This window comes from Gadus macrocephalus, chromosome 7 (genome assembly GCF_031168955.1).
Source record: "Gadus macrocephalus chromosome 7, ASM3116895v1".
Classification (NCBI taxonomy): Eukaryota; Metazoa; Chordata; class Actinopteri; order Gadiformes; family Gadidae; genus Gadus; species Gadus macrocephalus.
In genome coordinates this window covers 21,051,730-21,079,282 of record NC_082388.1, presented here as the reverse complement: position 1 = coordinate 21,079,282, position 27,553 = coordinate 21,051,730, and the positions used below count along the sequence as shown (strand labels likewise).

General features: G+C 42.8%; 1 protein-coding gene across 3 annotated transcripts in view; it reads right to left on the bottom strand.

The window, feature by feature from the left end:
• specc1 (sperm antigen with calponin homology and coiled-coil domains 1) overlaps nt 1-27,553 on the bottom strand; it is a 54,752-nt gene that overhangs the window by 23,559 nt on the left and 3,640 nt on the right. For 2 of the 3 annotated variants that reach the window (XM_060057321.1, XM_060057323.1), the window contains exons 2-3: nt 18,707-18,888; nt 18,350-18,479 (exon numbers count right to left, since the gene is read on the bottom strand). In XM_060057321.1, the coding sequence (XP_059913304.1) occupies nt 18,350-18,479; nt 18,707-18,888 (312 nt within the window). Of the gene's footprint in view, nt 1-10,287; nt 11,161-18,349; nt 18,480-18,706; nt 18,889-27,553 lie in introns of those variants that run through there. The other variant, XM_060057322.1, reaches the window with a different exon arrangement.

Sequence of the window (27,553 nt, the reverse complement as noted above, 5' to 3'; positions counted from 1 at the left end):
TGTCTCGCAGAGATACCAAAGGGTTAACGACACTAGGTGATGTCCACAGCTGCTTGAAGATCCCTGGCATCGGGGATGACAAAGTGGCTTAGTGTGAAATGTCAGACATGCTCCTGTCAATAATTTCTCACTCTCACAAGCTTTGCTCCCACCCCTTTTCACCACTGGTGTTCCAGGAAGAGAAATGACCAGTACTTTCCAGTCATGTCGGAGAACAAAAACATGGGCCCGTGTGTCTTCCTGTTGTCTGGTATTAGCCATGTCAGAGAGCTGCCAGGGCCTGGAGTGGGTCATCAGGAACCTAGCCTTCAGACATCCGTACTTACCAGCATTCCTTTCCTCTTACCGGTCCAAAGAAAAACATTGCCATGACGCTGATGGGGATGAGTTTGCATTGGTCCAGACCAAATAGAAGGTTATAAATTATTCTTAACCTCAACACTAATTATGGTGTACAAAGTCATAATGGAACTATTGGAATATAAACTGGAAATAACAGTATAAATAATATGATGTGAAAGGTAATGTAGTACATTTATTTTTGGCAGATTTGTTGAAATCATGTTAACATCTGGAGGCCAATCATAAAATCAAAAAAGATATTTATAAAAATCCAGTATCCATGGCTGTCAAAGGCGTATAATAAGCCCGGCCAATCATTTCTATTTGCTCAAATTAAATTATTGGATGTCTTATCCGTCTGTCTACCTACCTACCAAACTACCTGTGTGAATTAACTAAGGCTAGGCAGAACAATTGCTAAAGCTAGCAAGCTAGTCAACTGTTTTGGGGGAGTGGCCTTGGAGGGAGTCCTGATGGACAGCCGGCATCAAAAACCTTTAAAGGCACCCAGTGCAACTTTATGTAAACATTCAATGAAAAATAAACATTCAATTTGTAGTCTTTTTTACACGTAGTAAGTTTCAATAACTCCATACCATTACATATCGACATTCAAGGAGCAAAGATGAGACGTCGTTGTGTGGTGAGAACTGATAGAAAATCGTAAACAACAACAATCGCCGGTGGGGAGAAGCCATTTTTCCATTGACTGGAAGCCTGCTTTATTTATTGTAGGTTACAAAAAATAAAGAAAATGGCGGCATTGTTGTTGTTATCGATTTTGTATCAGTTCTCACCACACAACGACATCTCATCTTTGCTGCTTAAATGTCGGTATGTAATGGTATGGAGTTATTGAAACTTACTACGTGTAAAAAAGACTAGAAATTGAATGTTTATTTTTAAGCCTCGAAAGTTGCACTGGGTGCCTTTAAATTCCTTTAAATTGTCTAGCCTAGCATTAAGTTTTGTATCAAAATAAATGATAAATAATAAAAAGAATTGTTATGTGTCTACGTAGAGGTGTTTGGCTAATGCTTAAAAGTAAAAGTTTCAATAATCCCTGAGCTATGTCCAATAATAGTGACTATTTTAATCTCTGAAGGGCAATGTTCCAATGATTGCTGGCATCTCAGCTGTATGAGGTTTTTAATCTGGAACATTTTGTGACTAATTTAGGGGTAAAATGCTTGCTTTGACGCCACAATAATTGATAAGTGACATGAATGAAGACCAGAATACAATACACTGATAGTTGTCATAGGCTGCCTATAGCTACTCTTGACATGCTTGGGCCCGTAACGTCAATATCGAGACGGTTTTTACGCAGGCATGAAAAATAACTCATTTGGATGGAAGACCTCGGATAATGTGTTTAAAAATGCTTACATAAATAAAAACTGTTACATACATTGCCAAGTTACACTAGCTACAATGATATTACAATCACAACTAGACATTCAATTCATTTTCAAACAAATCTCTACTGACACAATACTAAGGGGAATTTTGCAGAACATGAAAAGATAGTATTTGGGTGAAGGACGCATAATATGGGCAAGGACATAATCTTATGTGTTGTGAACATAAAAACAAATGATAGATTTGTGAGTTGATGAGATTATTTTTGCAATTTCATCAGCAACGCATCATAATCTAATCCCTTTGGCCAAGGAAAGGTTAAGCATTCATAACCAGAATGTGGATTGTGCTATGCATATAGCAAAACCAAAGTTGCTATAACGATTGAAATGAATTGAAAGAGGTCGGACAGAAGGCAAATCAGTAAAGGGTTACACACTACAAACTCAGAAAGAAGGGGGGGGCTCGGCAGTTGAATTTATTTATTACATGACACTCTGCTAGAGAAAGCCATTACTTGATTGCACTGAACTAAAGAGAAACGTTTATTTCATTTGCCGTGCTCCTACAGAAAGCCCACTCAGAGCAGAGATGCCGCCATCAAAATAGAAACAGACAGTGGAGCCATGATGGATTCCCCACCTCCAACGCAAGCTGAAGTTAATGACCAGCAGCTCAGTCCTCCAGAGGTCTCATCTCCCTTGCAGTCAGCATGACAAAGTTATTATTTAGTATGTGTCCACATCAGAGTCTGCCCAGTGGAAACTCGTGTTGAGAATATGGCCAGTAAGGTGAGGAACTCTCATCAGGATCACTTCAATCTAGAAGAAAGGCCGTATAGCAAAAGAAGCCCACTTAACCATGGCCTCTTTAATCATGTGAAGTAAATAATCCTGGCTGTCCTGCATGCTAATGGTATTGCCCCGGCGTCTTTATGTTGATGGACAATGAGGAGGCCAAAACTCCCCCAACACATCAGGAAGTTTGAAGCATGGGAACATTCTGCTCAAACAAGGAAGATACTTTAAGACGATTGCTCTGAACAAGCCGGATTGTTTACAAAGATTGAATGTTAGAGGCCTCTTTCTGGAACAATCACTCCAAACTGATGAAAGTACAATATTCATGAACAGATTGAAGCATGAGAAGGATTTGCAAACCCCTGATCAAATAGAAGCCTGTATCTAATCCCAGACTAACTCAGTGAGTTAGCCATCTCAGGGATCTGACGTTATTTAACCAGCCATAGCCTTTCAAGATAAAAAAAGAAAACCACACATCAGGGAGAGCTGCCATGTTTGAGTTCATCCATCTCAGGTATGTGTACGGCAGAGCAACACAACCACGAATAATAAACACAATAATAAACACTACATAGACAAAGCCCACCAGAATAACTGGATATCTCAACAGAATACAAGTCAAGTCATTGCTTCAACACAAAGATACAAAGATCCAGAGCCTGTTTGAAGGGATACGTTGGATCATACGTATAATTACAGAGTGGAAAGAAGTTTATGATTGTAAGTTTTAATTTCATACATTAAAATTAGAAGATAACATGCAAGTCACATTTTCCACCTTGTTAGTGCGTTTAGCAACCTTTGCTTCAACCCTACAGTCATAAAGCGAGGTATCAAATTGCCTTTGTCCTACATTCTGTACCACACCAATATCCTGCTTTATATTGTATTACGGAAGCCAGATATGCTTTTATGTTTCTATCAAGCCTCAGTGTTATGTGCCAACACACTGATGCCACAGTTTACAACAAACAACAACATACCAGGACATTCTTATTCAACCAGGTTGAACACATTAAGATTAAAAATCGCTTTTGCAAGGGTGAAAGGGCGAAACAGAGTAGCAGAGAGTTAATTTTCTGTGCCAACTGCTATAGAGAGCCAAAATTAGCGCAGCTTCAATTGCTTCCAAGCTCTCCAAAATGGGGCGGCCTATCTTCTTTTGCCCGGACATGGTGTAGAGAGTGGGGCACGGATATACAACCCAGGGCTTGGCTTTGGGCCCCATGGGTAGAATCCAAGTTGTTATTTCATGAGAGGGAAATGGGGTCCCTTGCAATTGATCTCATTTATGTTAGCAGAAGTGAACAAAAGGAAATCACGGTTGGTTTCCTAGATGCTGCAAACAGATATATTTCAGGAGGGATGGTGGGCTATTTAATTTATACAGACATGCAATCAAGTTTTAATTTGGACTGATTAAAAACATTGAAATGTTTTGTATTGAAGGAGAAAATGTCTTTCCATGTCAGAGATATTTGTCCGAATGGGAGACAGACAGCAAGCAGATGCAGCTGGACACACTCGTGCATTAAGATCACTACATCAACATACTCAAGAGCTTCCAATTGAGTTCAAAGGGTCACACACATGCATGTTTATAAACCAAAGCATACTTTTGTATGCACACACACAGATGGGAACACCATTAAGTGTACACAACACACACAACACACACACACACACAACACACACACACACACACACACACACACACACACACACACACACACACACACACACACACACACACACACACACACACACACACACACACACACACACACACACACACACTTTCTTCCGTACTTAAAGAGACATTCAGAATTACGACTGAATAAACAAATGAGCCTTTCATGTATTACAAATACGTTTAGATTAGCTTGTTTAGGTTTGGGTCCTTTGCGTTGTGTGTTCTTATGGCTAAACTCTCATGTTGCCTTGCCAGTTGTAGTATGTCGTCATATAAGTAGTAAAAAACAACAAGAAAAACAATAGCTTTGGCAACTTGATGCAGCCCTGGATCATGGTGTTGACAACCAGCTGCCAGTGGGTGAACCCAAAAATACAAAAAAGCAGCCATGTTATTTCAATGACAATACGACTATTGCTACATCGGTATACAAACCACCTCGGGTGCTCCTATCAAAACGTTTGCACATACCCGACCCCTTTGGCAGCATTACCCTGCATTACAGACTCTCCCAAGCATCCCTTCCCCTCTGCAGGGGAGACCGCAAGAGGCTGGACCTCTGCAAAGTTCCCTTTTTTGACCATGCGGGCACTTGCCAAATCATGACTGAACTGGCTGGACAAACATAGTTTGGAGAGCGCAGAATCTCCAAAAGTGCATGCATTCCACTATCTGTGTGTGGGTCCTGACTGAGTTACATTAAATACATATCAGAGGCTGGTTAAAAATATAAAGAAATGTTAAAGCTATATTTAAAGTTCTTCATGGGCTGACTGCCCGCCCGGTGACCGTAGACCCTCCGTCTGCAGAGGAAAGAGAAGAAGAAACAGTCGAGCAGTGTTCCTTGGTGTAGCAAGGCTCTGAAAAAGCTCTGCTTATCTGTCCAGCTGACGACAGCCCACCACTCAACCCCTCCACCTTGGAGATAACACCACAAATCAAATGAGTGAAATGAGTTGGCTTGGCTTTTTCCCACGTCTCTGTGCCGACTTGCACCAACATCGCAGTGGATTCTGTGTTCTCCAAGCCCGATCTCTGACAAAACACAGCTGGCCTTTAGCTGGGATTGACCAGGGTGGAATAGAGGTCTTAGTTTAAGCATGCAACTTAATAATAATAATAATAATACATTTAATTTAGAGGCGGTGTCACGTTAAAATTGTACCGGGGGCGAAAATTGTACCGGCCTATGTCATCGTTTGTTTACATCCTGACAACCTGCCCGGAAACAGACGACGCGATGCAGAAAACATGTTTCCAAACGACGAAATAACATAATACAGATAGCGGATCGCTATCTGTATTATGATAGATAGCGATAACACTTGTTTTTACTTTATATTTGTATTGTATTTAATTGTTTAATCGAAACAATAAAAAAATTTGCCCGCGAGTCGGGCGATCGCGTCAAATGACGCGTCAAATCACGTAGGAAGGTTCTTGAACATTCTAGACTATGAAACCTGCTTAAAACACTCAGTTTACTAGCTAAATTTGATTAAACAATTCAATACAATACAAATATAAAGTAAAAACAAGTGTTATCTAGCGATCCGTTATCTGTATTATGTTTCAAGAACCCTCCTACGTCATTTGACGCGATCGCCCGTTTCGCGGGCAAAACATTTGTCATTTGACGCGATCGCCCGTTTCGCGGGCAATTTTTTTTATGGTTTCGATTAAACAATTAAATACAATACAAATATAAAGTAAAAACAAGTGTTATCGCTATCTATCATAATACAGATAGCGATCCGCTATCTGTATTATGTTATTTCGTCGTTTGGAAACATGTTTTCTGCATTGCGTAGTCTGTTGCCGGGCAGGTTGTCAGGATGTAAACAAACGATGACGTAGGCCGGTACAATTTTCGCCCCCGGTACAATTTTAACGTGACAGCGCCTTTCAAGACACCCAAGGTCACCTTACAGAGCATATAGTCATCATTCAAAACTATGTAAAACAGACTAGGAATAAAAGGAAAACAGAGGTTAAACATGAAGAATAATAATAATTAATAACACTCAAAGACGCCTAAAGTGAAGGGGGGACCTCACTAACCACCACCAATATGTAGCACCCACTTGGGTGATGCACGGCAGCCAATCACTTCCGTATTCCAGTGAATTATTGTAATAAAGAAAAAGACAAAAAAGAAACAAGGCTTGCTACACAATATTTCTTCGGAACTCTGAAGTTTCAGTTCGGGGAGTTTCCGACATCAGTCCTGCTGTGATCGTTAACTCGTCTCGGGGAGTTACATTTAAGAAATTCATGCAAATTCTGAATAAATCAAATTTATGCAGCAGCAATTTATGCTTCTTTTGGAAACGTATGAATAAGAGAGATTAACATTGGCTAGACCTTTTTATAGTTAAAGTAGCCGTTAAATTCCAAATATTGATATAATCAGAGCAAAATATAAACAATAACGTATTGCATAATTACACATCAAATTATACTCAAGTTGGTCAAGTAAGAACACAGGAATTATATCTAAATTTCAACATCGGATCTCGTTTTTTCTGAGTTCCGAGCTGTCTTGAACACAGCATTAAACTTGAAGATGAGATTCAATTGATCAGGGTGCCTCATTTCATATGCAATGCTTCTGGCCTCTTGACTAAGCTACAGCTCAAGAGAAAACCCTCATAAATATTCTAGCAGTTTCATGATATATTCCTATTTGTTATATGGAAAACTGTGGATAATGGCCTGATCAATTAACATCAGATCACTCTGAAGCGCAAGTTCATCTCTGCAGTCACAACATAGATCATTGGAAAGAGCCCTAGCTTAACCGAGAAGCGTATAAATACATCTCACAGCCCCAGCAGCATAATGGATGACTCAGTGAATTGGTGGAGAAGCCTAATCTATTCCCTGCCCAAGAAGAGATTTACCTTGAGCATTTGAAATATCGTCTCATACCACAGTTAATAACCTGCCAATGTGCCTTTATTTATAGCAACGAAAGACCACATCATTTCATATCGTTTCTAATTCTTGCATTCTATTCTGCTTGCAAATTTAGCTTGAAAAGCGTAAGCCATAGTATTACTGGCGGCATCCGTCCATCAACGGACGACGGAAGGCGTGTCTGACAGATGGGGGAGTGGTATTTGCCGACGGAGCCATGATCTGATTGGCTGACGGATCCGTTGCTGCCTGAAAAGTTAACATTTTCTCAACTTCTGAACGCAAGAGACGGAGCCAACGGAACGGACGGACCCACAATGCATTTCAGGATTGCCCCATGCAAAGTCATTGAGATCCGTCGACGGACGAATGCAGTGGGCAAGGGGTGTGATGCCCACTGCACCGTCAGTCAAAGGACGTGGGAAGGCGTGGCTGACGGATGGGGGAGTAGTCTTTGCAGAGGCATCCGTCAGCCAATCAAATCGCTTCCCGCTATCAACAACAAAGCCGGGTTCTTTCCGCTTCTTCCTGCTTGTTGCGTTGTCATTGCAAGGTGACCAGCTTTCCAGTATCGTCAGAGACGAAAAATTTGCATACTTAAATTTGCATACGCGATCCGATTGGAAGACGGATCCGGCGCTGCCGAAAAAAGTTGAAAATGGTTCAACTTTTTGACGGAGCCGAAGGCTCCAACGGAACGAACGGATCCACCATGCATTGCGCGTCCGTCCCCATTCAAAGTCAATGGGGATCAGTCAACGGAAGGAGGTAGTGGGCACGAGGCGTGAGGGCTTGTTCCCACTACCTCCGTCCGTTGACGGATCACATTTACTTTGCATGGGGCGCTTGCGAAATGCATTGTGGGTCTGTCTGTCCATTGGGCTCCGTGGCCTGCGTCAAAAAGTTGAGGAATGTTCAACTTTTCAGGCAGCGGCGGGTCCGTCGGCCAATCAGATCGCGGTTATGCAAATACATTCTACGCGTTTCCTGGATCCATTTTGCAATAACAAGCAGGAAAAATCCGGCCGTTATATTTTTTTTAAACAAATGTGGAATGATAGGATTGTTTTTTAGCCACATGTTTGTGTCATCTTTTGTATTTATATTCACACATCGCCATTTTAGCGGGAAGCGATTTGATTGGCTGCAGTATCCATCTACAGAGACTAGTCCCCTATACGTCAGACACGCCCTCGGTCATCCGTCGAGGGACGCATGTAGTGTGAACAAGGCGGGAGAGGTTTAGGGCGCACAGCTCAGGCTGCCGGACGGCGCTGCAAGGAACTTTTATAAATGCAATATTGTTATCCCGCAGTAATCAGCCCGACCGGGAATTCTCCCGACTCTCCCGATTACCACATTGCCACCGTGTGTGTGTGTGTGTGTGTGTGTGTGTGTGTGTGTGTGTGTGTGTGTGTGTGTGTGTGTGTGTGTGTGTGTGTGTGTGTGTGTGTGTGTGTGTGTTATTCGATAGCCTGGTAATGTGTGTGTATAGGCCTACGTATGGTAGGAATATTCATGCTGGTTTAAATAATAAATGTTATAGTATTTCCCATCTTTGCTGAGCAAGAGTTTTGTTCGAAATTCAGCGATTGAAACAAATAAAAGCCTGCGCTAGTGAAGTTTTACGGTAGGCCTACCACTGTCATGCAGCACGAAATCAAGGGATATTTAGAATAGAAAAAAACGAGTTGACTATGTCATTAATTACGATAAAATATTTTACTCGCTTGCCAGCACTAATAAATACATATTAACGTTATTTCCTATTGGATCATATCCGGTCAAATTAACAAAAAAAAATTTGTTGCAACTTCACAACAGGTGCGCTTACACATTCCTGAGGCTGTTGCATATCATCTGTCAAGTGTGAGCATGTGTTTGTAAAGACCAGACCAGTGGGAGCTGATCTCTGAAAGTATGCAGTAGCTCCGTACTCTCGTCTCGGAAGCTGATCTCACTGTTCTCCATCATGAACCAAACAAGTGTTGGCTGATCCCCTAATACTGAAGACATGCTCTGCAGAATTCCACATGAATTCTGTGTGTGGTCCTTAAAATCCAAATTGCAAACAGCCTTGCAAGTCTTTAGTCTGGTCTATTGGTTCTCAGGCATGGAGAGAACCTAGCATGGTGCAGGTCACTTGACTGGGATGGGAGAGGATCGTTCCAAATATAAATGTGCACAAAATAGCAGATGCAAATTATGTAGGCCACAGCAGGTTTGAAAACACTGCACATGTTCACAGAGTAAGCACGGGTACCCATGCTTTGTTAAAGAAATGAAGGGCGCTTTCAGCAGGTCATAGGGACTTTTAAAATAGAATGTCGGACATGTTTAATACAGCATCTTAGTAACCAGGCAGCCGCACTGGCACAGGTAGAAACCTCACTCAGCACTTTTCTGTTGCGCTCTACACACAAACACCATCATAAGCACTTCCCCTCTTTATGTCATAATATTCATAGGGAATTGCACATGTTATGAGATCTGATTATGAATAAAGGAAAATGCAGACGTTAATTTTTCCATCCACACCCACACACACGCACAGGACACACTTATGGAAGAGCAACACTACAGCCCAACAAGGCAAGATATAGAGATAGTAGTCCAAGATACAGGCACTGTGAGTGCACTATGACTATTATTCACTATTAGATAAAAGCAGGTCTGTTCAGAAAACCAAACCTATGCTTTAAACTAAGAACAGATTAGATACTAGGAATGGACCCAATCAGATACAGGCGAAAGATGGATGAATATGGCATGTCATGATAAAAATAAAGACTAAGACAGGGAGAGCAAAGGGAGATGAGGCAGAGACAGAAGAAAGGGGCACTAACTGACAGAGTGATAAAGATACACAGACTCAAGGTGAGACAGAGAGCAGGGACGCAAGGGGGGACAGACAGACTGAAAGCACTAGGAGAGACACAGTCAGACACAAAGAGAAACCAGTAAAAGGGATAGGGAGAGACGGAGAGAAGGAGACATCGCCAGACAGACTGCCTGGCAGATCGCCAGCCAGAGAGACAGACAGAAAGAGAGACAGACAAAAGAGTCAGACAGCCAACCAGACAGACAGACAGAGTCAGACAGTCAGACAGCCAGCCAGACAGACACTGTTTGCGGAGTCAAAACGGCGCGAACCACCGGGGAGCAGACCTGAATCCGTCTCATCCTGTCTTCCCGCCTGGTTCCCCATGTTGTCCGTTCAGCAACTCCTCCGATCCCGCTCGGGAGAAGAGATTAATCCAAGAATTCCGTGGCGGCAGGTGGTGTGTGTGGCGGGAGAAGGAGGAAGGGGGTAGGGGGGAGGGGGGTTTGGCGGCTGTATACGGCACTTGCCGTCTGTCCCGCGGGGCAATGCGAGACCGCTGGTTTAGCCACAGTGATGGGCTACCACTGCCACAACCATCCCACCACACCAAAACTCTTCTCCCCTCTCCCTCCTTTACGTCCTGTTGTCTTTGCTTCCACTTCTCTCAGTCTGTGTGTGCGTGTTTGACAGCGAGAGGGGTCCGCTGTGTGTGTGTGCTTATAGAGAGAGAGGGAGAGAGAGAGAGAGAGAGAGAGCGTGTGTCCGCTAGAGCGATGGTAGTATGACACACTGGCAGGCAGCGCCGCGCAGACTTCATTATCGCCAGGATGCCTGGAATCAGCCCAGAGTGGGCGTGGCCTCCCAGGCTTCCCACATGCACACACATGCAGATACAACACCACACACATACACACACTCCTCCTATCCTGAGAGAGCTGTTGACTCTGCTGCTCACTGACTGGCTCTCTCTCACTCCCCATCAGCGGAGCAACACTCTGGCTCTCGCTCATGTTGTAGAGTCCAGCCAATTGAGGGAGAGAGGAAGGGAGAAAGAGAGAGAGGCAGAGACAAAGAGAGAATAACAATACAGAGTGACAAGGAGAGCAAAAGAGAGAGAGAGACAGAGGAAGGAGCAAGAAAGGAAGGAAGGAAGGTGAGAGAAACAGAGGGAAGGGCTGTATTTGTTTATACAGCTCCGTCCTTTCATTTCAAGTGAGAGCCGAATACAAGGGAGCGGGAGTGGACAGGACACACACACACGTACACATTTTGCTTCGTGTAACTCTGGATAATGTGAAGGGGATGGAGCTGGGGGTGGGCAATGAGGGGCCATGCCAGGGTTTTGTGGCAATTCACTAGTCACTCACCCAACCGTTCACATTGTAGGAGACCCAGTGGGGGATACAGTGCGTGCTTGTGTGTTGTGTGTCAGTGGGTATATGTTTTTTCCCGTCCTCAATTGTTCTCTATGCGTGTGTGAAATATTCATGCTGATAGGAGCCCACAGGGGCTACATTCAGAAGGCAGTTGACTGGTTTCCTGATGAGTCACTTTCTCTATGAAGTTTGATGTTGGCCTGTGTGTGCCCAGAGTCCCAGGGTCACGTTGAGGTAGATTCAGCCTTAACATAATGGTCTTACAACACTACATTGTACCAGTACACGGTCAGGGTCAACTGATAATAATTAGAACAAAAAAATTACAAAATATGTAGAAGTTCAACCTTCACCGATAAAAACGTTCCATGTTTCGATTTTTACATTGCTTTGTATAGCTACATATAAAATATAATTGCACCATAGACATAGAGCAGAAACACATGACCAATTAAAATTCCAACAATTATAGCAGAACGATAGAACTGTATAAAACCTAAAAGTTAAGACTAGACATGCCAGTCCTTATCCGCATTTATGTGAAAGGTCCTTGTATTGGCATGTTTCTATCTTATCTCTGATGGCAGTAAAGCTTGTAAATCTGTGGGATGTTTGGGTGTTGTGTGTGAATGGTGTGAACAAGTGGTGTTTGTTTCTCTGTAACTCTCCAGTCTCCTTTTGGGCCTTTGAAGCAGCAGATCCACTTTGGTAAACAAACAGTTCTCTAATCCAGCTAAGAATGTTCCCGCCTCAGTACCGGAGGCCCATCTACACCAACCAAAAGACCTTTTATAAGGTCTGGCAAGACAGGACCCCCCCCTCTCAACCCTCTTGAACAACATTAAGAGGAGATCTCTCTTCTCTCAGCTCCCCCTCCTTCTCTCATTCTTCTGAACCCCCTCCCAGTCTCTCCTTTTCTCCATTCTCCTCAACTCGCACTCCATCTTACAGGCTTGTACGTCTTCCCTACCAAACGGAGGCATCTCTACAATGACGCAAAGCACAAACTTTGTTCGCAAACTGCCAACAGGAGATGCCAGGTGGTGGCCTACGGTAACGTCAGATCTTCCAAAGGTCCAGAGTGAATCCGATCCTTTGAGGTTAACCCTGTAAACCCACCAGCTACGGTGAAGACTCCCCAGTTGCGTGTCAGTACCAGTCCAGCTGGCCAGCATGGTCAAACTTGAAGAGAACAAAATTAAATCAAGGTGGCGAACAAAACATGTCAAAATAAATAAATAAAAGAACGCAGTCCAAATAAGTCCAGGTAGAGTCGTAGATGTCTGTGTATCCTGCCAAAATGGTACCATGCATTGAGTTGTGTGTGTGATTTATTGGATGAGAAGTTTGAGTGCATTAGGTTGAGGAAGGGACCACTAAAGGTGTGTTCTTGCATGCATAATGTCCCCCCCTCCTCCCATCCAAACCCCATTCCTCTGTGTAAGCATGCGTGGCATCTGTGCTGAGAGTACCAGCACGAGCATATGGATGTGTGTGTGTGCGCGTGTGCGGAGTGTGTCAGTGCGTGTCTGTCTGTTACAGCCGAGCACTTCTGCAGGCTGGGACAGCCACGTGGGACCAGGATGTGATTGATTAGTGCATCTGACAGGTACGAGTACTGCCGTGACTACGCGCACACAGACATAAACAAAAGGCACACACACACAGAGACACACTCCCTCCCTCTGGGTACACACGTTCAGGCTGGCGTCTGGGTCTAAGCAGACACGGGCACCACGTTTCTTGCAGATGCAGACCACGCACTCTCTCTCCAGGTGTGTGAAATAAAATGCACATAACGGTGTGCATTATCTGGCCTGTCAAGTTTTGGTTTTCTTCCCACAGAGCGACCAGTGAAGGACATAAAAAAATGGGACTTTGTGCCGTTAAAAAACAAATCAGCTAGAAAAATGAAAATACAAAAGAGGAGGTGTTGATACATGACGAGAGACGCTCGTGTGACAAACCCTCGGTAATTGGTAAACATGATAAGAAGCCGAGGCTGCCCGAGATGGAGATGAGTGATTGACAGGGACCCTTAGCGCATGAGATGATTAGTGGGTAGACAGTAGTCCGTAAAGCATTTCTCGGTGGCTCTTTAATGAAGGCGCTTGGGTTCAGGAGGACAGATATCCTGCGGGCATGGGGGAGATTGAGGCCCCTCATTACGGCAAAGCTGGTTCCTTCTGTTAAACATCTTTATCGTCTCGCTGTTAAACTTGGAGCCCGAATGCTAGAGACAGTCCTCCTCAGTATATAACTCATGGAGAATGTCACAACAACGCTGCCCGCTACACAAGCTGATTAGCAAATAAGAGAGTTACACTCTGAAATAGGGGGGGAAAGAAACTAAACCAGGAACTTTGTTTTCAGTCAGAAGGTTTTATTTAGTAAAGATAGTTAATATGGAAGGAATAAACGATGATGAGCTGTGCCGTTATTGAAAAATAATGAGGGAATACATTATTTTTCAATATCGGGATAGCCAGGAGTGGTTTATTGCCCTTATACAACAGTTACCAGCTGGGATTAGATAAAAGCAACTTTTATCTATAATAGTATTGGATTTTTATCGCCTGAATCAGCTGAAATTTTAATATTCTCCTGCAGTGTTTTGGGTGTATGTTTTTTTTGCGTTGTAAAGGAAACATCTGGCCAATAGTTACGTTTGAATGTTGGATTTGTAGCAAAATGATCGGGAAATGTTTAAAAAGGCTGTGGTGTACCGTTAAAAATAATAATGCACACCTTTGGCAACTTATTTACCATTCTGAATCAAGTATTCAACAACACTATGGCATAATACTGCTGTAGAACTATAGAATCTCATTAGAGTCAATTCATGGAATCAATATCCAACAACAGCTTATAGCGAGGGGCATTTTGAGGCTGAATGCCTTTCTTAAAAATAAACCATTCAATGTCTTTTAACACAGATATGCTAACAGTTGAACGGAGGATTCTTTTTTACAAAAATCTATTTCATGATTCATGCCTGTTGACGCATAAAATGGTAACAGTGCAATTTATAACAAAGCCCAGCTTTAAGCTTGAACCGCTACAGCAGGTAAAACCAGGGTGCAACCGCACCCGTCAATGCCCTTTTTCCTGAAAGAGTCCATCAGGCTCTTCCAGGCCACTTGAGCATTGAAGTTATTTAAAGAGCAGGACCGTCTAACGCGTCCGTCCACTTCCCTCACATACTCCACAGAGACTCGTCTCAGAGCGAAAGCTTCATTGAAATATTGATGAAGCATCCTGAATAAGTCATCCAGCCGCGGCTGGGTTTTAACCCCTTGCGACTGCCGGGGCTCTGCACGGTAGAGCTGGCCCACTGACGAGGGGTGAAGTGACACGAGTCCATTAACCAAACCAACACTGGAGGCTCATTAGTGTAGCCCGCTGTGAGGAGGGTCACAACTCTTACCCAACTGGCCCTCTCTTAGCCCCCCCAAAACTGATGATGATGGGCATGATGATGGTCGTGTGTGTGTGTGTGTGTGTGTGTGTGTGTGTGTGTGTGTGTGTGTGTGTGTGTGTGTGTGTGTGTGTGTGTGTGTGTGTGTGTGTCTGATCTGTCCATTGTAATCATCTTGAGTGAGTGCTGGAAGGGAAGGGGTGCCATGCCTGGTCGGAGAATGACCGAGAGTCAAACTATGACATAGTGCTTCAGTCAGTTATAACTATATATCGATCCATCTATAAAACACTGTATATAGTTTGGCCTAGTAAAACTAACATATTAAATACGCATTTAGATGTAATGATATAATGACATAATTGATGCTTATGCTTTAAGACAGAAAGTGAAGAGTAATTTTTTTTTCTGAACTTTAAGAGGTCCGTTAAATCATAGATAATACCCAAACATTAACGTTAATACCCAACACAGCCATAAAGGCCTCTGTGTTAGATAGGCAGTTTTCTTTTCGATAATTTTTTACCTTATTCCTTTTTTTGTAAATCGTACATCTGGCCTCCAGAGTGAACGGATGAACTTAACCAAGATGGCTACTACAGCATCTAGTTCACTAGACCAAAAGAGGCAAAGCTTATCATTTTCAAGTCAGACCTAGTCTGGTCATATTGGCGAAAAATATTGGCGAAAAATACATGCAACAAATGCCCAAAAAGCTTTAGGGAATCTGCCATTAAGCAACATCCTTGACAATTCAAAAGACTTGCTGATTCCCACTCTTTGATATCAATAAACCAAACCACCCGAGACATTTCAAAGACCCTTTCAGCAGCATCATATCATACTGTGCAAATATCGTGGGTCGCCACCCCAATCTATATTCAAAATATGGCCTTTCCTTTGAGAAGGTAATACGCAAGAGAGTCCCACTCGTAAAGTGCTGATAGTGGCAGGGTTGCACATGGACGCTCATCTAATGTGCATGTGTGGCTAGCACTCCCGGATAACTGGATTTTCCGCTAGTTGCACAGTCTGATGTAGACTTACTGTTGACTTCAAATGTCTTTAGATACTTTACTGGCATTCACCCATGCTGTATGCACTTAAAATGCACAGAGGGAAACACTTTGCTTTACGTTAAACAGTATTTTCTTATAGTCAAGACACATGGAGACCTGCCTAAAATTTGTAATTGTTTTATATCGATTATTTAAATTTTAAACTTTATATATATTTTTTCTTATATTCAAATATCTACGGTTTATCAATCAGTCGTCATCCACAGCCCTCTATGCATGTCAGGCGACTCCAAGTGGGCCCCGATGCCGAGGCAGAGAAAGACAAAGGGTTGTGGCCATCCCGTCTGTCCTCTGGTGGCTTGGTGGACAGATGGGTCATGATGCCATGATGTATAGTCAACGTCCTGGATGTCATCAGTGTATGTAATGGGGCGTTGACGAGAAAAACAAAGCCACCTGGCCTGCTCATTGATAATGACTGACCCTGCTTTGGGGGCTACGCATTCTGCCTCAGCTCAGACACTGGTGGATGAAGCAGGGATCCCGCATGCAAATGCACTTTTTATGAAAGGCTTATTGTAGTTTGTCCAGCACTGCATGATGAGAGAGTGTGTGTGAATGTGTGTACGTGCGTGTTAAAACTGCAATCATTACAGTTCGCACCTCTTTTAAAGAGCCACTGCTTTGAATACAGAATACATTTATTAAACACTGACAGCAAATTCTGCTTGGTTAGCCAATAGCGGTCGACCACCAAAAGTAGGGCAGACCAAGCGCTGTCACAGTAATTAATTAATTGGGTTTGATACAAAGTAGGGTCGCTTGTATCCTTGGGTGTGAGTATGCTTAAAAAGTGCCATGTTTGCTAATTAGGAACCCCTCGTTCAATGGTAGCCTTTTATATGGGTTACGCTGCAGAACTCGGAGAGAGGAAGAGAGGAACAAAATGAGAAAAAGAAAAGTGAGATAGAGGAAAGCTTTTTCCATCCGGGCTTTGGTAAAGAAATCAATTTGTGATGCTTGAACCAACAGTCCTTTGAAGAGCAACCTTGGTTTAATACAGCACACATAAGCTTTTATCTCAGTGTCAGAGCGGACTCTACATACTTTGATGAATAATACAACTAACGCAAACATTCCTCCCTTAAACATCAAGCAAATTTGTCTGATGTGGGCTTGAATTAACTGCTCGTTTAGTAGCATAATGCCCATTAAACCAATCTCGTAAATGTAAGGATACTTTCTGGAGTAATACAATTGATTGTGAGAATTACACAGCATTGCATAACACATTCTCTATGCTGATTGGGGGAAATTGTCAATAAACTTTAATTATGTCAGCGGTACAACTTTTCCACAATTAATGTTAATTTTCCACAACACACATAGGAACCAGTACTCTCCTCTATTAGAAAAGGACGAGTGTGACGGTCCACCTTATTACAAAAGAGTGCATAGTATTCTAAAGTTAATTGCTTCACAAACACAAAAAGACTGAGTCAGGTGATGACCTTATGAACGCCTAGATCCACCCTACCTCTGCTATTCATAAACATAACTGAAGGCATAAAAGAAGTGCCTGACTCCATCATATCACACAACATCTTTTTGGTGAACTTGCATCATACTAATCTTGCCAAACCTGTACCAACAATTAGAGACATGACCAGACAATCACACTGTGTGTACCCAGGCACGCAGACGCATAGAAGAATGCAGATCGAGAGGCTCTACATTCAATATGGACACAAAAAATGTAAACTAAAATGATTAATGCAATCCAGAAATGTCCCCAATAGGATTCTTGCAGATACTCAATGTAAACAGGATTCTCAAAATCATTACACAACTAGACCAAACAACCCAAATACACAGAATGAGAGTATGGGATCAATTAAGGTTGATCCATCCCTTTCCATACCCATGCATCAGAAAAGTGAACCCTCATATTTTCCACTTTGCTTCCATATCCAAGGCTTATTTTTCCAGTCACAATAGCAGACAGTGAATGCAGGAAATTCCCAAAATATGGGCCAACACCCTAGACACCTGCACACCCTAAATACAGCAAACAGTAAGTAAAAGAAATTGTGAGCAAAAAATTAAGAATGACCATCTTTGGGATAGAGCTGCTGAAGCTCTGTGGCCCTCTAGTGGCCATTCATTGTTAGTGTGGCTAGTCTTTGCTGACATAAAATGGTATGCCGTCACTTCACAATTACAATACATTTCTATAATTACTTCAACATTCATTTTCATATTAATATGGCCATCAAATCTGCGATTGGATATAAACTGCAAAAAGCATCTATTATCACTGTTCACATTATTTCTTTGATAACTGGTCAAGATCAAACAATGCATAAATGATTCACATTCATATTCAATTGATGACGAAAACACACAGAGTCCACTGTTCAAAGCCATCTCATCATTCAGCAGTAGGAACACATCATCCCACGCCACCACCCAATCATAATACTTCATAAATCATTGACCATAAAAATGTACTATAATTCAAAAGTCAAAGAAGGTCAAGATGGTGGGTGGGGCACAGGATCACATGACTCTCTGTGATTGGTTATTGGCCTACCAGTCAGGGTCCGGGGGCGGGCCTCTGGCAGGTCTGAGATAGCTCCAGTTGTGACGGTCTTCCTCATCCTGGAAGTGGCTGCGCCCAATGCCGGCTTGGCCAGAGCATCGTCGCTACTGGCCCTCTTCATCTGCATCACAGAACACACATCTGGTGGTAAGGCCACCAGTGCACTGTAGGCTGGGAAGTGGTAGACCACTTACTCACAAAATCAGAGAGAATCAGAGATTCTAGAGCTGATACATTCACTATTCTAGTTTCTACAGGCATCCATTTTATAGCATACATCAAATCATTTCAATACTTGAGCCAAAAGACATATGGTGGGGTATGGGGGGTTACTTAATCATCACTTACCCTGCTGAGGCGCAGGTCTGAGGCCAGCGTGTTGGAGGACCTGGAGGTCCTTAGGGAGCTGGAGGGTATGGTGGAGGAGGAAGGAATAGACGCATGTCTGGCCCGCTCTTGGGGCCCTGGCTTGGGCAGCCCCACCTTGGTGGTGGCCCCTTTCAACATGGCCGTTTGTCTTCTACCAACACCTGGACACAACAAGAGTGAATATAAGTTAAATAGCAATTTGAGCAAGACATTTTTACCCTTTATGCACTTCAAATTTATTATCACCCGTCTACCAACGCTTAGTAGCAGACCTCACAACTGGCTAGTTTAGTTACTTTAAAGACCCGCATAAACGACTAACTAGTACTTCGGGGCACAACCGCGTCGCCTGGAGCTAATGGAGAAGGGACAAGTCAACACTCTAACCGACTGGTAGTACAAACAGAAGTTACACTGAGAGGAGTAGTGTGGGTGAACATGTCAAAACAGAAGCTGATAGTCAAAGCACTGGATACACTGTCAACAGGAAGTGGATGCATTAAGACTTGTAAATATGTACAGTCAGTGTCCTTGAGGAGCCGATCTACTCTGCCCGGGAGGGCAGCCAGTATCTGATGGAAAGAGCATTGAGAGAGAGAACGAACGAGAGAGAGCGAGAGTGCAGGATGCGGGGAGAGCCGCCGCTGGGCCCGCGATGAGCCGCCCACAAGATCCCTCGAGACCGGCAAACTCATTGATTGAAAAAGCAGAGGTAATGCTGGGGTTACAGTCTCTTCAGCTGCATGCTGGGTGAAAGAGAAGGCCCTGTTAATGGGGCCGTAGCCTCCGTACAGGCAGTAAATGGGGACAGCTCTGGGGCAGGGTCACCTGGCTGGATGTTTTGCTCACCCGCTCTTCTCCTGACTGCTTGTTTACTGCTGTAAAACTAATATGCTGTCCCCTTTACATTCAGTAAAAAGTTAAGAGAAACACATGACACTAAACTACATGGTGGCCTAGAAGCACTTAAAAACAGTGACAGTGTATGTTCGAGGGTTAATGAAACCCTGGGCTTTCTAATAAAGAACATACGCTTCGTCATTACTGTGTGTGTGTGTGTGCGTGTGCGTGCGCGTGCGTGCGTGTGTCCAATGGAACAGTATATGCTGAAGGCCGGGTCCTGTGACCGTCACCTCGCTCTACTTCCAGTCTACTACTGTACAGTATGTTCAAGCTTCTTATTCACTGATCCCAGATCCCTTCCTACTGAGACTCCTTTGTCTGCATAGATTGTTGATACATTTCAATATTTGTTTTAGTATATATATTTTTTTAAGTTCATAAGTGTAAGTACATTTAAAAATGGATGGAGGAGACAGAAGATGCGACATTAGCCCACACTCACGGTGAACGTACATTCTTGTTTGATTCAGAAATAGTCTACGCTGGCTGCGAGGATGCATTTATTGGAGTTGACAGCTTTGTTTACTCAATGCGTAAAACAGTAGGTAAATAAAGGCAGGTCGAATATCTTCCACATCGTTTGCTTTGCACCATTATGTCCTCAAGGGGAACACTGGTAGAACATTTTTAATTTAAATCACATTATAGGACAACTGATTATTTACCCAAGGCGGCTTATCGATTTTTTATTTCCAAGATACGAGAAGAATGGGTAAAGGCATCTTTAAGATTCAAATAGCATGTGAAAACAAAGTCACAAAAACCACTATTCACTGACATCAAAGTGTTTTTTGCAGAGAGATGACCTGTTCCTATTCTTCTGCAGCTAGAACACTTTTCTCAGGAGTGAAATGCTGTTCCATTTTAGGCCCCTTCACAACGTCCTACTTAGACAAACCTGAAAGTCTTAAACAGGAAGAGAGCCTAGTTCCTTTTCGACTCAACGAGCATGCACATGCAGAAATGAAAGAGACACCGCTAGTGACACTGGCAACTTATTATCATTTCTCACTACATAGCAGGAATCACATCCATGTACGGTTAAATGCTACATGGCAAGTAATGAAACTGGATCAGTCTCTAAAAAAAAAAAGTAACTTAAAAGTCGGAACTTGCCCTGTAAGTTAGAAAGCAGAATATGATTTGTAGGTACCGCAACCCAAACGATTGGCTTGTTCGCCGGTGTAATTACATTGGTGCTTTTTAAAGCAGAGCAGTGGAGTGATGACTCTGAGATCTAAGTTGCTGGTGAAACTAAGCCGCCAAGAAGTGACATAGAGGATGCCAGGACTCTGAGGATCTACCGACATTAGGCTCATCAGTTTGGGCCCAAATCTAGAAAATCACTCTAATAATCGAATCTATGAAGAACCCATTGAGAAGATAGTCTGACGCAACACATGATTTACACAATGCAAAAAATTCGAAACGTATCAGTCAGTTCAGACCCACTATGGCAATTTACCATTGCCATAGTCGTATCTACACATAATATTACTAGTTTGTGTTGTGATGGCTAGGCTTCCTACAACATAACCTGGATGAACATTATTTAGCAAGCAACTTACTCTCCCCTCTGAGGGGTTGAGAGATAGAAAACGAACTACCCCCCTAGAGAAAACACGTAATGCAGCCAAAATTACGCAATGTGTTATTTACCCCGAAAATAAAACACTGGAAAACGCCTTAAAAAAAAGGAGCACTTTCCAAGTCAAAATAAAGAGCTCCAAATTACAATGTTGAGGTTTGACATGCACTAAAACACAAAACCGAAGAAAGACATTGAGCCCAAAACTAAAATAACCACCAGCCACTACCACTACAAAGTCCAGAGCAAGCACAGCTTTCCCTGCACAGGCTTTTGTTGCACTGCCCATCCCGGCTCACCACCGCCACCACAAATAAGTTAGGATCAGCAGCATACTATATATAGTATAGCTTTCAGCATCTCCTACCTATTCGCTGACCTTTCCCCAAAGCATATTTATCTTGGCAGGTACACTGATACCATCACCAGTTCTGTCTGTATGCAAATCACAGAAGAGGACAGGAACTCACTGCCTGGCTTGAACAGGAAAAAAATTGATCATATCTCTAAAAGATTTGTATAGCAGAACATGAGCATGGCTGTCGGACAGTCAAAATAATCAGGAAATGGTGCAAATAGATAATGCAATGCTCTACTTCCTTACACATTTCAAGCCACATACAATGTGATTTTGTATGGCACTTGCACTCTTGCTAATGCATTACAAATGACTCATCTGATTGAAAACAAAGCCGTTGTTTTTTTCCATTCAGATTAGAACCAGATTCACACTTATTGCAAGTAAACAGTGTGCACATAATTAATCATCATCGCCAATCAACGACTTGAAGTAATCTATTAGGATGTGTCAGAGATGAGCCTTGCTTGGATTCACAGGGGCTTTACATTGAGAAGGTCGGCCTCTTATCCATAATGACATCTAGCCAATAGCCTAGGAGTAGCCAGGAGGTTGATTCAGCCAGTACTTTCCAAACCGAGGCTGAAAGAACCTGGTATGAATGCTATTGTGCTTCATCATATCCTCTGATGTGTTCCTGTTGTGCTAAAACAATGGAACTACTCATAGGCCACTTCAATAGAAGACTATGTGAGCTCAGAGCACATAGAATAATTCACTAAAATGAAATAACAGGATGCCAAAAGAAGATCAAAAAGCTAACCCTGTTGTGTTTCATTTTCTAATTGCTGTAGGCATTGTAACCCATGGACAAAATGCATTTAACCTTCTTCATCGCATGCAATTATTCAACTAGTTCATATTTCAGTCCAATCACTCTAAGATACAACTGCTGCAGTCCAGAATTGAGCAAATGCAGAGACCGTGAGAGACAGAAGAAAACTCACGCGATTGGAATCAGAGGTTTCAGAGTGCTTCTGCACCCACTGGTTGCCCCAGACGACATATAGATCTCCATCCATTAGCATTCAGGACAAGCCAGTGGAGTTTGTCTGTCAAACACAGTGAAGGGAGAACACCCCAAGAACCAGGAACAGTTACCACTCTCTAGATGAGGGTAAGATAATAGGAGTTGATTTGACACTCTGTCACACACACACACACACACACACACACACACACACACACACACACACACACACACACACACACACACACACACACACACACACACACACACACACACACACACACACACACACACACACACACACACACAGCGGAAGAGAGTGAAAGGGCTCTAGCCAAGCACAGGTTTCTTCCTCTATTCGCTTACTGTTTTTCCAAGGTTTGTCTTAGCAGAAAGCCAAGAGAAAAGGGAGCAGAAGAGTTAGGCTCTTGTTTGGTAGAAGACTGCTGCACCAGGAGACTACAGAAAAATGCTTATTTTATCCTAACACAAAATGGCTATTTTGGTTTGAATCAGGAGGTTCCTTGACTCTATGCGGCTTGTCATCTGATTGGGCCTTGAATCATGCATGTGTTCTGTGGTTTTGTGACAACACAATCGGTCCATTATATGCGGTTTGTTTAAAGCCTAGTCAGTACGAGGTAACGACCTGTGGTACTTCAGCGACCAGGGGCCGTCTAAAACGGCCCCTGGCTGTATGTCTCCGACGAGGTAGAGATTAGTCCATGGCTTGGGGCAAGAGCCATGGATGTATCAGGATTGAGAGTTTAACTGTCTTGGCGGCTCCAATCTAAACAATAGCCTACAATGCAGACAAAAGCACTCTTTGTCACACCAAGTCTATTCTCAACACGCGGGCGGAAAATCTGTGGAATAGCCCTTTCGCTTTCTGCACTTCCAAACTGTTTTAATTTGTATCCCACAGCGCTCAGCATGCCAGAGACATGAGTGAGTGGGCAGAGAGGCACACTGCTCTCGGGCCTCAGATCACACAGGCCTCGGTTTGGACTGAATGGTGAACCAATAACCTCACACTGACCACACCCCAGCACCCCCACAAAAGTAGAAAAAATAAACTGCAAATACTAGACAGGAAGTATGCAAGAGATTTGTGTGGGAAGGGCCTGGCACCCGATACCTATGTTCTTACGTTTCAATTTGCTTTGCTGGGCCAGCTGTGCCCTCTTGAATCCCTGATGGGTATTGGTGGACTTACAATCCTACAATGATGATCATATAATGAGAGCTACAGCATCTCCAAATGCATAGCCGAAATGTGTGTTACATAATTGTGACTAGCCTCAATCTTATGTTTCTAAATAAAATAATAATGGTAATACGCCAATATCTTTCAAATGGACACTTTTTTTCAGAGGCTACTTGAAACGAGAGGAAACAAGACCTTTGGGTCAGTCTCCGGTCAGGCATTAATAAATAATGGACAGCCATAAAGATTAGCTGTTATCGGAGGCAGGGGAAGAGATACCTAATGCTGGACCAGACTGGTTGGTTCGATACTGTAATCCTTTGGGGTGATACACCAACATGAAAGGCAAACACATGGGACATCTTAAGTGTTTCCTCCTCCCTCCCCCGCCCCCATCTCCTCCTCTGTACAGGAAGCAGCACTGAGTCAGAGTCTCCACAAGCATAGAAGTAAAAATAAGTGCAAAGGCAGGGAATCAAACCGAATGTGACAGATAATGAGCCTGGCCCGTTTTATTCTGCTATTCCTCTGATTCTAAAAATTGATTATTTGTCTTTCAGTTGGGTCAAATGTTACATTTGTGCTGGAAATTCATTTAAATGTGTCCAATACTATTATTTATTTCTCAATAATAGAGCCAAAGCTGTTGCCTAGGAAACACTTACTGCCATGGCAACATTGACAGCTTTCTTTCAGTATTAACGATTATCAAGGTGAGCATGGGTGACAAAAACACATCCAGAATTCTCAAATTACCTTGGGATGGGCATTGGCAAGAATCAGGTGAATCAGAGATGTATTGCAAAACGTTTAAGGTTAAGTTGAAAACAAATCTAGATGCTCATGGTAGTTTTAGGTAGTGTTTTGGTGCAATCAAATCGTAACATTCTCCATCTTTGATGTCTCGTTTCTTCTTCTGTTGTTGATAAGCTTACTCACCATCTCAACACTGTTGCGTAGATAGATGAGATTACAGGAAATAGAGCCCGCAAATCAAGCCAGCCATGTCAAATGTAAACAACGTGTCACGATCAAATGTATATTACATGTGCCATGAATCAATCAATATTATTTTTAGGTTATCGATTATTCTACCCAACCCTATAAACCCAGCATAATTGGAAATATTTTGTTTCTACCTCCCTACGCTGCTTCCTGATAGTACTCATTGCTCATCTTCAGATTTTTTACAGGTGGCTAACTTGCCAGCCACCTCTTTTGGGGGAGTGGCTTAAGAGAGAGGCCTAAAGGCAGGGGTGGGATTTTTTCGATTTGAAATCCATCTCTTTCTGGTTTATCGAACTTGCCAACCCTACCATTAAGTCACTAACTATCGTCGAATGAGGAAATCCAATGGTTTAGAATATGAAGAATGTTACAAACTGGGTGTTGGTCGGGACCTTTCTGGGGAAAGAAAAAGAAAAAAACGCTTGGTTAATGATATGTTTTCCATCGCCCAATAGTGTTTTTTCTGCCCTAGAGGGTTGGTGGAGCTTATGCTACAGACTCACTCTTCAACTAACTTTGAAGAGTTAACTTTATTTTTCTAGTCTCTGTTCACGTTGCCAGTAAACCAACTGCTTATTGACTGACTTCACAAAAGGCAAAACTCTTTTGATAACAGGGAAGTTTGGTCCAAATACACACCTGCAATACCACTTATAGGTGTGGATAAAGAGAACAAAACAGAAATCAAGAAGCAAATTCACATAAGACAATGTGTGCATATTTAATGAAAGAAATATTAGGCAAAATAAATGAAATCGCCCAAAGCAATTTCGATCTTGTTGAAACAAGGGCAACTTCTATCAAAATAATGGTGGGGTTGAACAGTCCAGGAAATAATGATTTACCCCAGTCCAGGAAATAAAATGCTGATGTACACAATACACATCAAGGTACTGTAATGAAACGCTTTATGGGAATTGAGGTTTAACTAAAACCAGCCCTTAAGTACACACCTTTGTGGTAAGCTCATAAACATGAAAGCCAGGCAGGGTTACTGCCAATTAGCTTTAAAAAAAAAAAAAACTGTGTCTAGTTGTGTTTAGTTTTAAACAATTACATGAGAGACAACCTCTCTTGTGATGAATGTTTGTTCTGCTGATGACGACCATGGTAGCTCGACAGTTGTACGTGACAGTTACTGGGAGAGGTGACTGCATATGGCAGCCATAAGTTGCTATAGAAACATTCTAGAAACATTGCATTTTGTAATATAATTGACCTGTTTAACTAGGAATCCATTTTGTTCCATTGTCCCTTAACGATTAGCCTACAGAACTCTAAGCATTTAGAACTTCAACTGTGTCCCAAAACATATTGACCAAATGTTAGCTCTTTAAAACCCATTTCCCTTTTTTCCCTACAGCACAAACAAAGTAGCCCATGCCTCAGTGTTGTTAAACACAATAAACATAAAAAAGCCAGAATGTGTTAATGTATGCGTTATACATTTAACGTGTTGGTAGGACCACGTCAGCAGCTCTCACGCATCTGTGCAGCATCTGGACGTAGGGAAGCAATGTGGTGTGCAAACTCTTTAGCTGGTAAGTACAAGAGGAAGTGGGATGGATTAGGCTATGAGCACCATGCTGAGAGAAATGCTTTGCTCTGCCTCTCTGTTCCCCTTCACACTGGGGGAGACATGAAACCAGTACACACCAGGACACCGATCCCAGCAGAGGACACAGTGGCAGTTAAAAGGAGGAACATTGTGGCCAGGCAGTGTGCTGCACTTCAAGTATATTCTATTACTTCTGAGGAAACTTTGCCTTTCGGTTTAAGTCTTGTTCTCTGTTGAATAAAATGGGTGACTTGGTCTGCTTCGTCACCTGCTAAAATACCTGCTTTGGAAAAAGCCTGGAAAATAACACCGATACACATACTGGAGACAGCTGTTGGCAAAAATCCCTGCTTCAAATCGGGTTTTAGCCGGAATCCGAATATTTCCAGACAGTCACACATAAAACGTACTCTGTGATGGGTAGATACGTGGATCAGTTTTAGCTTTGAAAAGCTCTCTCCTGACTGCCTGTGGTCTGTTGTGAATTATGCAGCTCCGCACCGCATAACTACTGCACAGCACCCGAATATGAAAGAGCTTCCAGACGAGAGCGTCAGCATAAATCCGCACCCAACACAGCGAGTCAAAATGCGCTGAGTCAAGTGATGGCCTATATCAGGTCAATAGCAGTTTGGATTCACTTTAGGCCTTCCGATCTACTGAGCCAGGAACCTGTACACCCCTAATAACAGGTGGAAACACCACTAGGATTTGAAAGGGCCGTTTCAAAAGGTATAAGTCGTATAGATACTGGAAATTGATGATGGTGGTATTAGGTGGGATAAGGCTTCTTGCCCAGGGATACCAACAGGTAGACTGGTTTTGAATCCAGAATCTTCCGGCTGGGAGTCAAGCTCCCAAACCGCTAAAATATCAACCGACTATTTTCATATACTCCACTGCTTTTCTTGGATAAACATTAAGGAAAAGGAAGCCGCTGCATCTATATTTAATACATTTTAACGCCTACAACGCATCCTTCTCAGAGACAAGCTCCCATGTGGGCTCAGCTTCCTGTTTGGTCAGTGTCAAAGTTCATCACTGCTAAACATTCACAAGTCAGAGCCATTGCCTAAGGACTTCACATGGGCTCTCTTTCTGCATGTTGAGAGTAGGTGGCTCCCATAGAAACACTGGCTGTTGTCTATGAGAGTTTCTGCATGATTGTCTATGAGGGTATTCAAAATTCAACAATTACAATGTATGAACACTGTCTAATTTAAAAGGAGTGTCC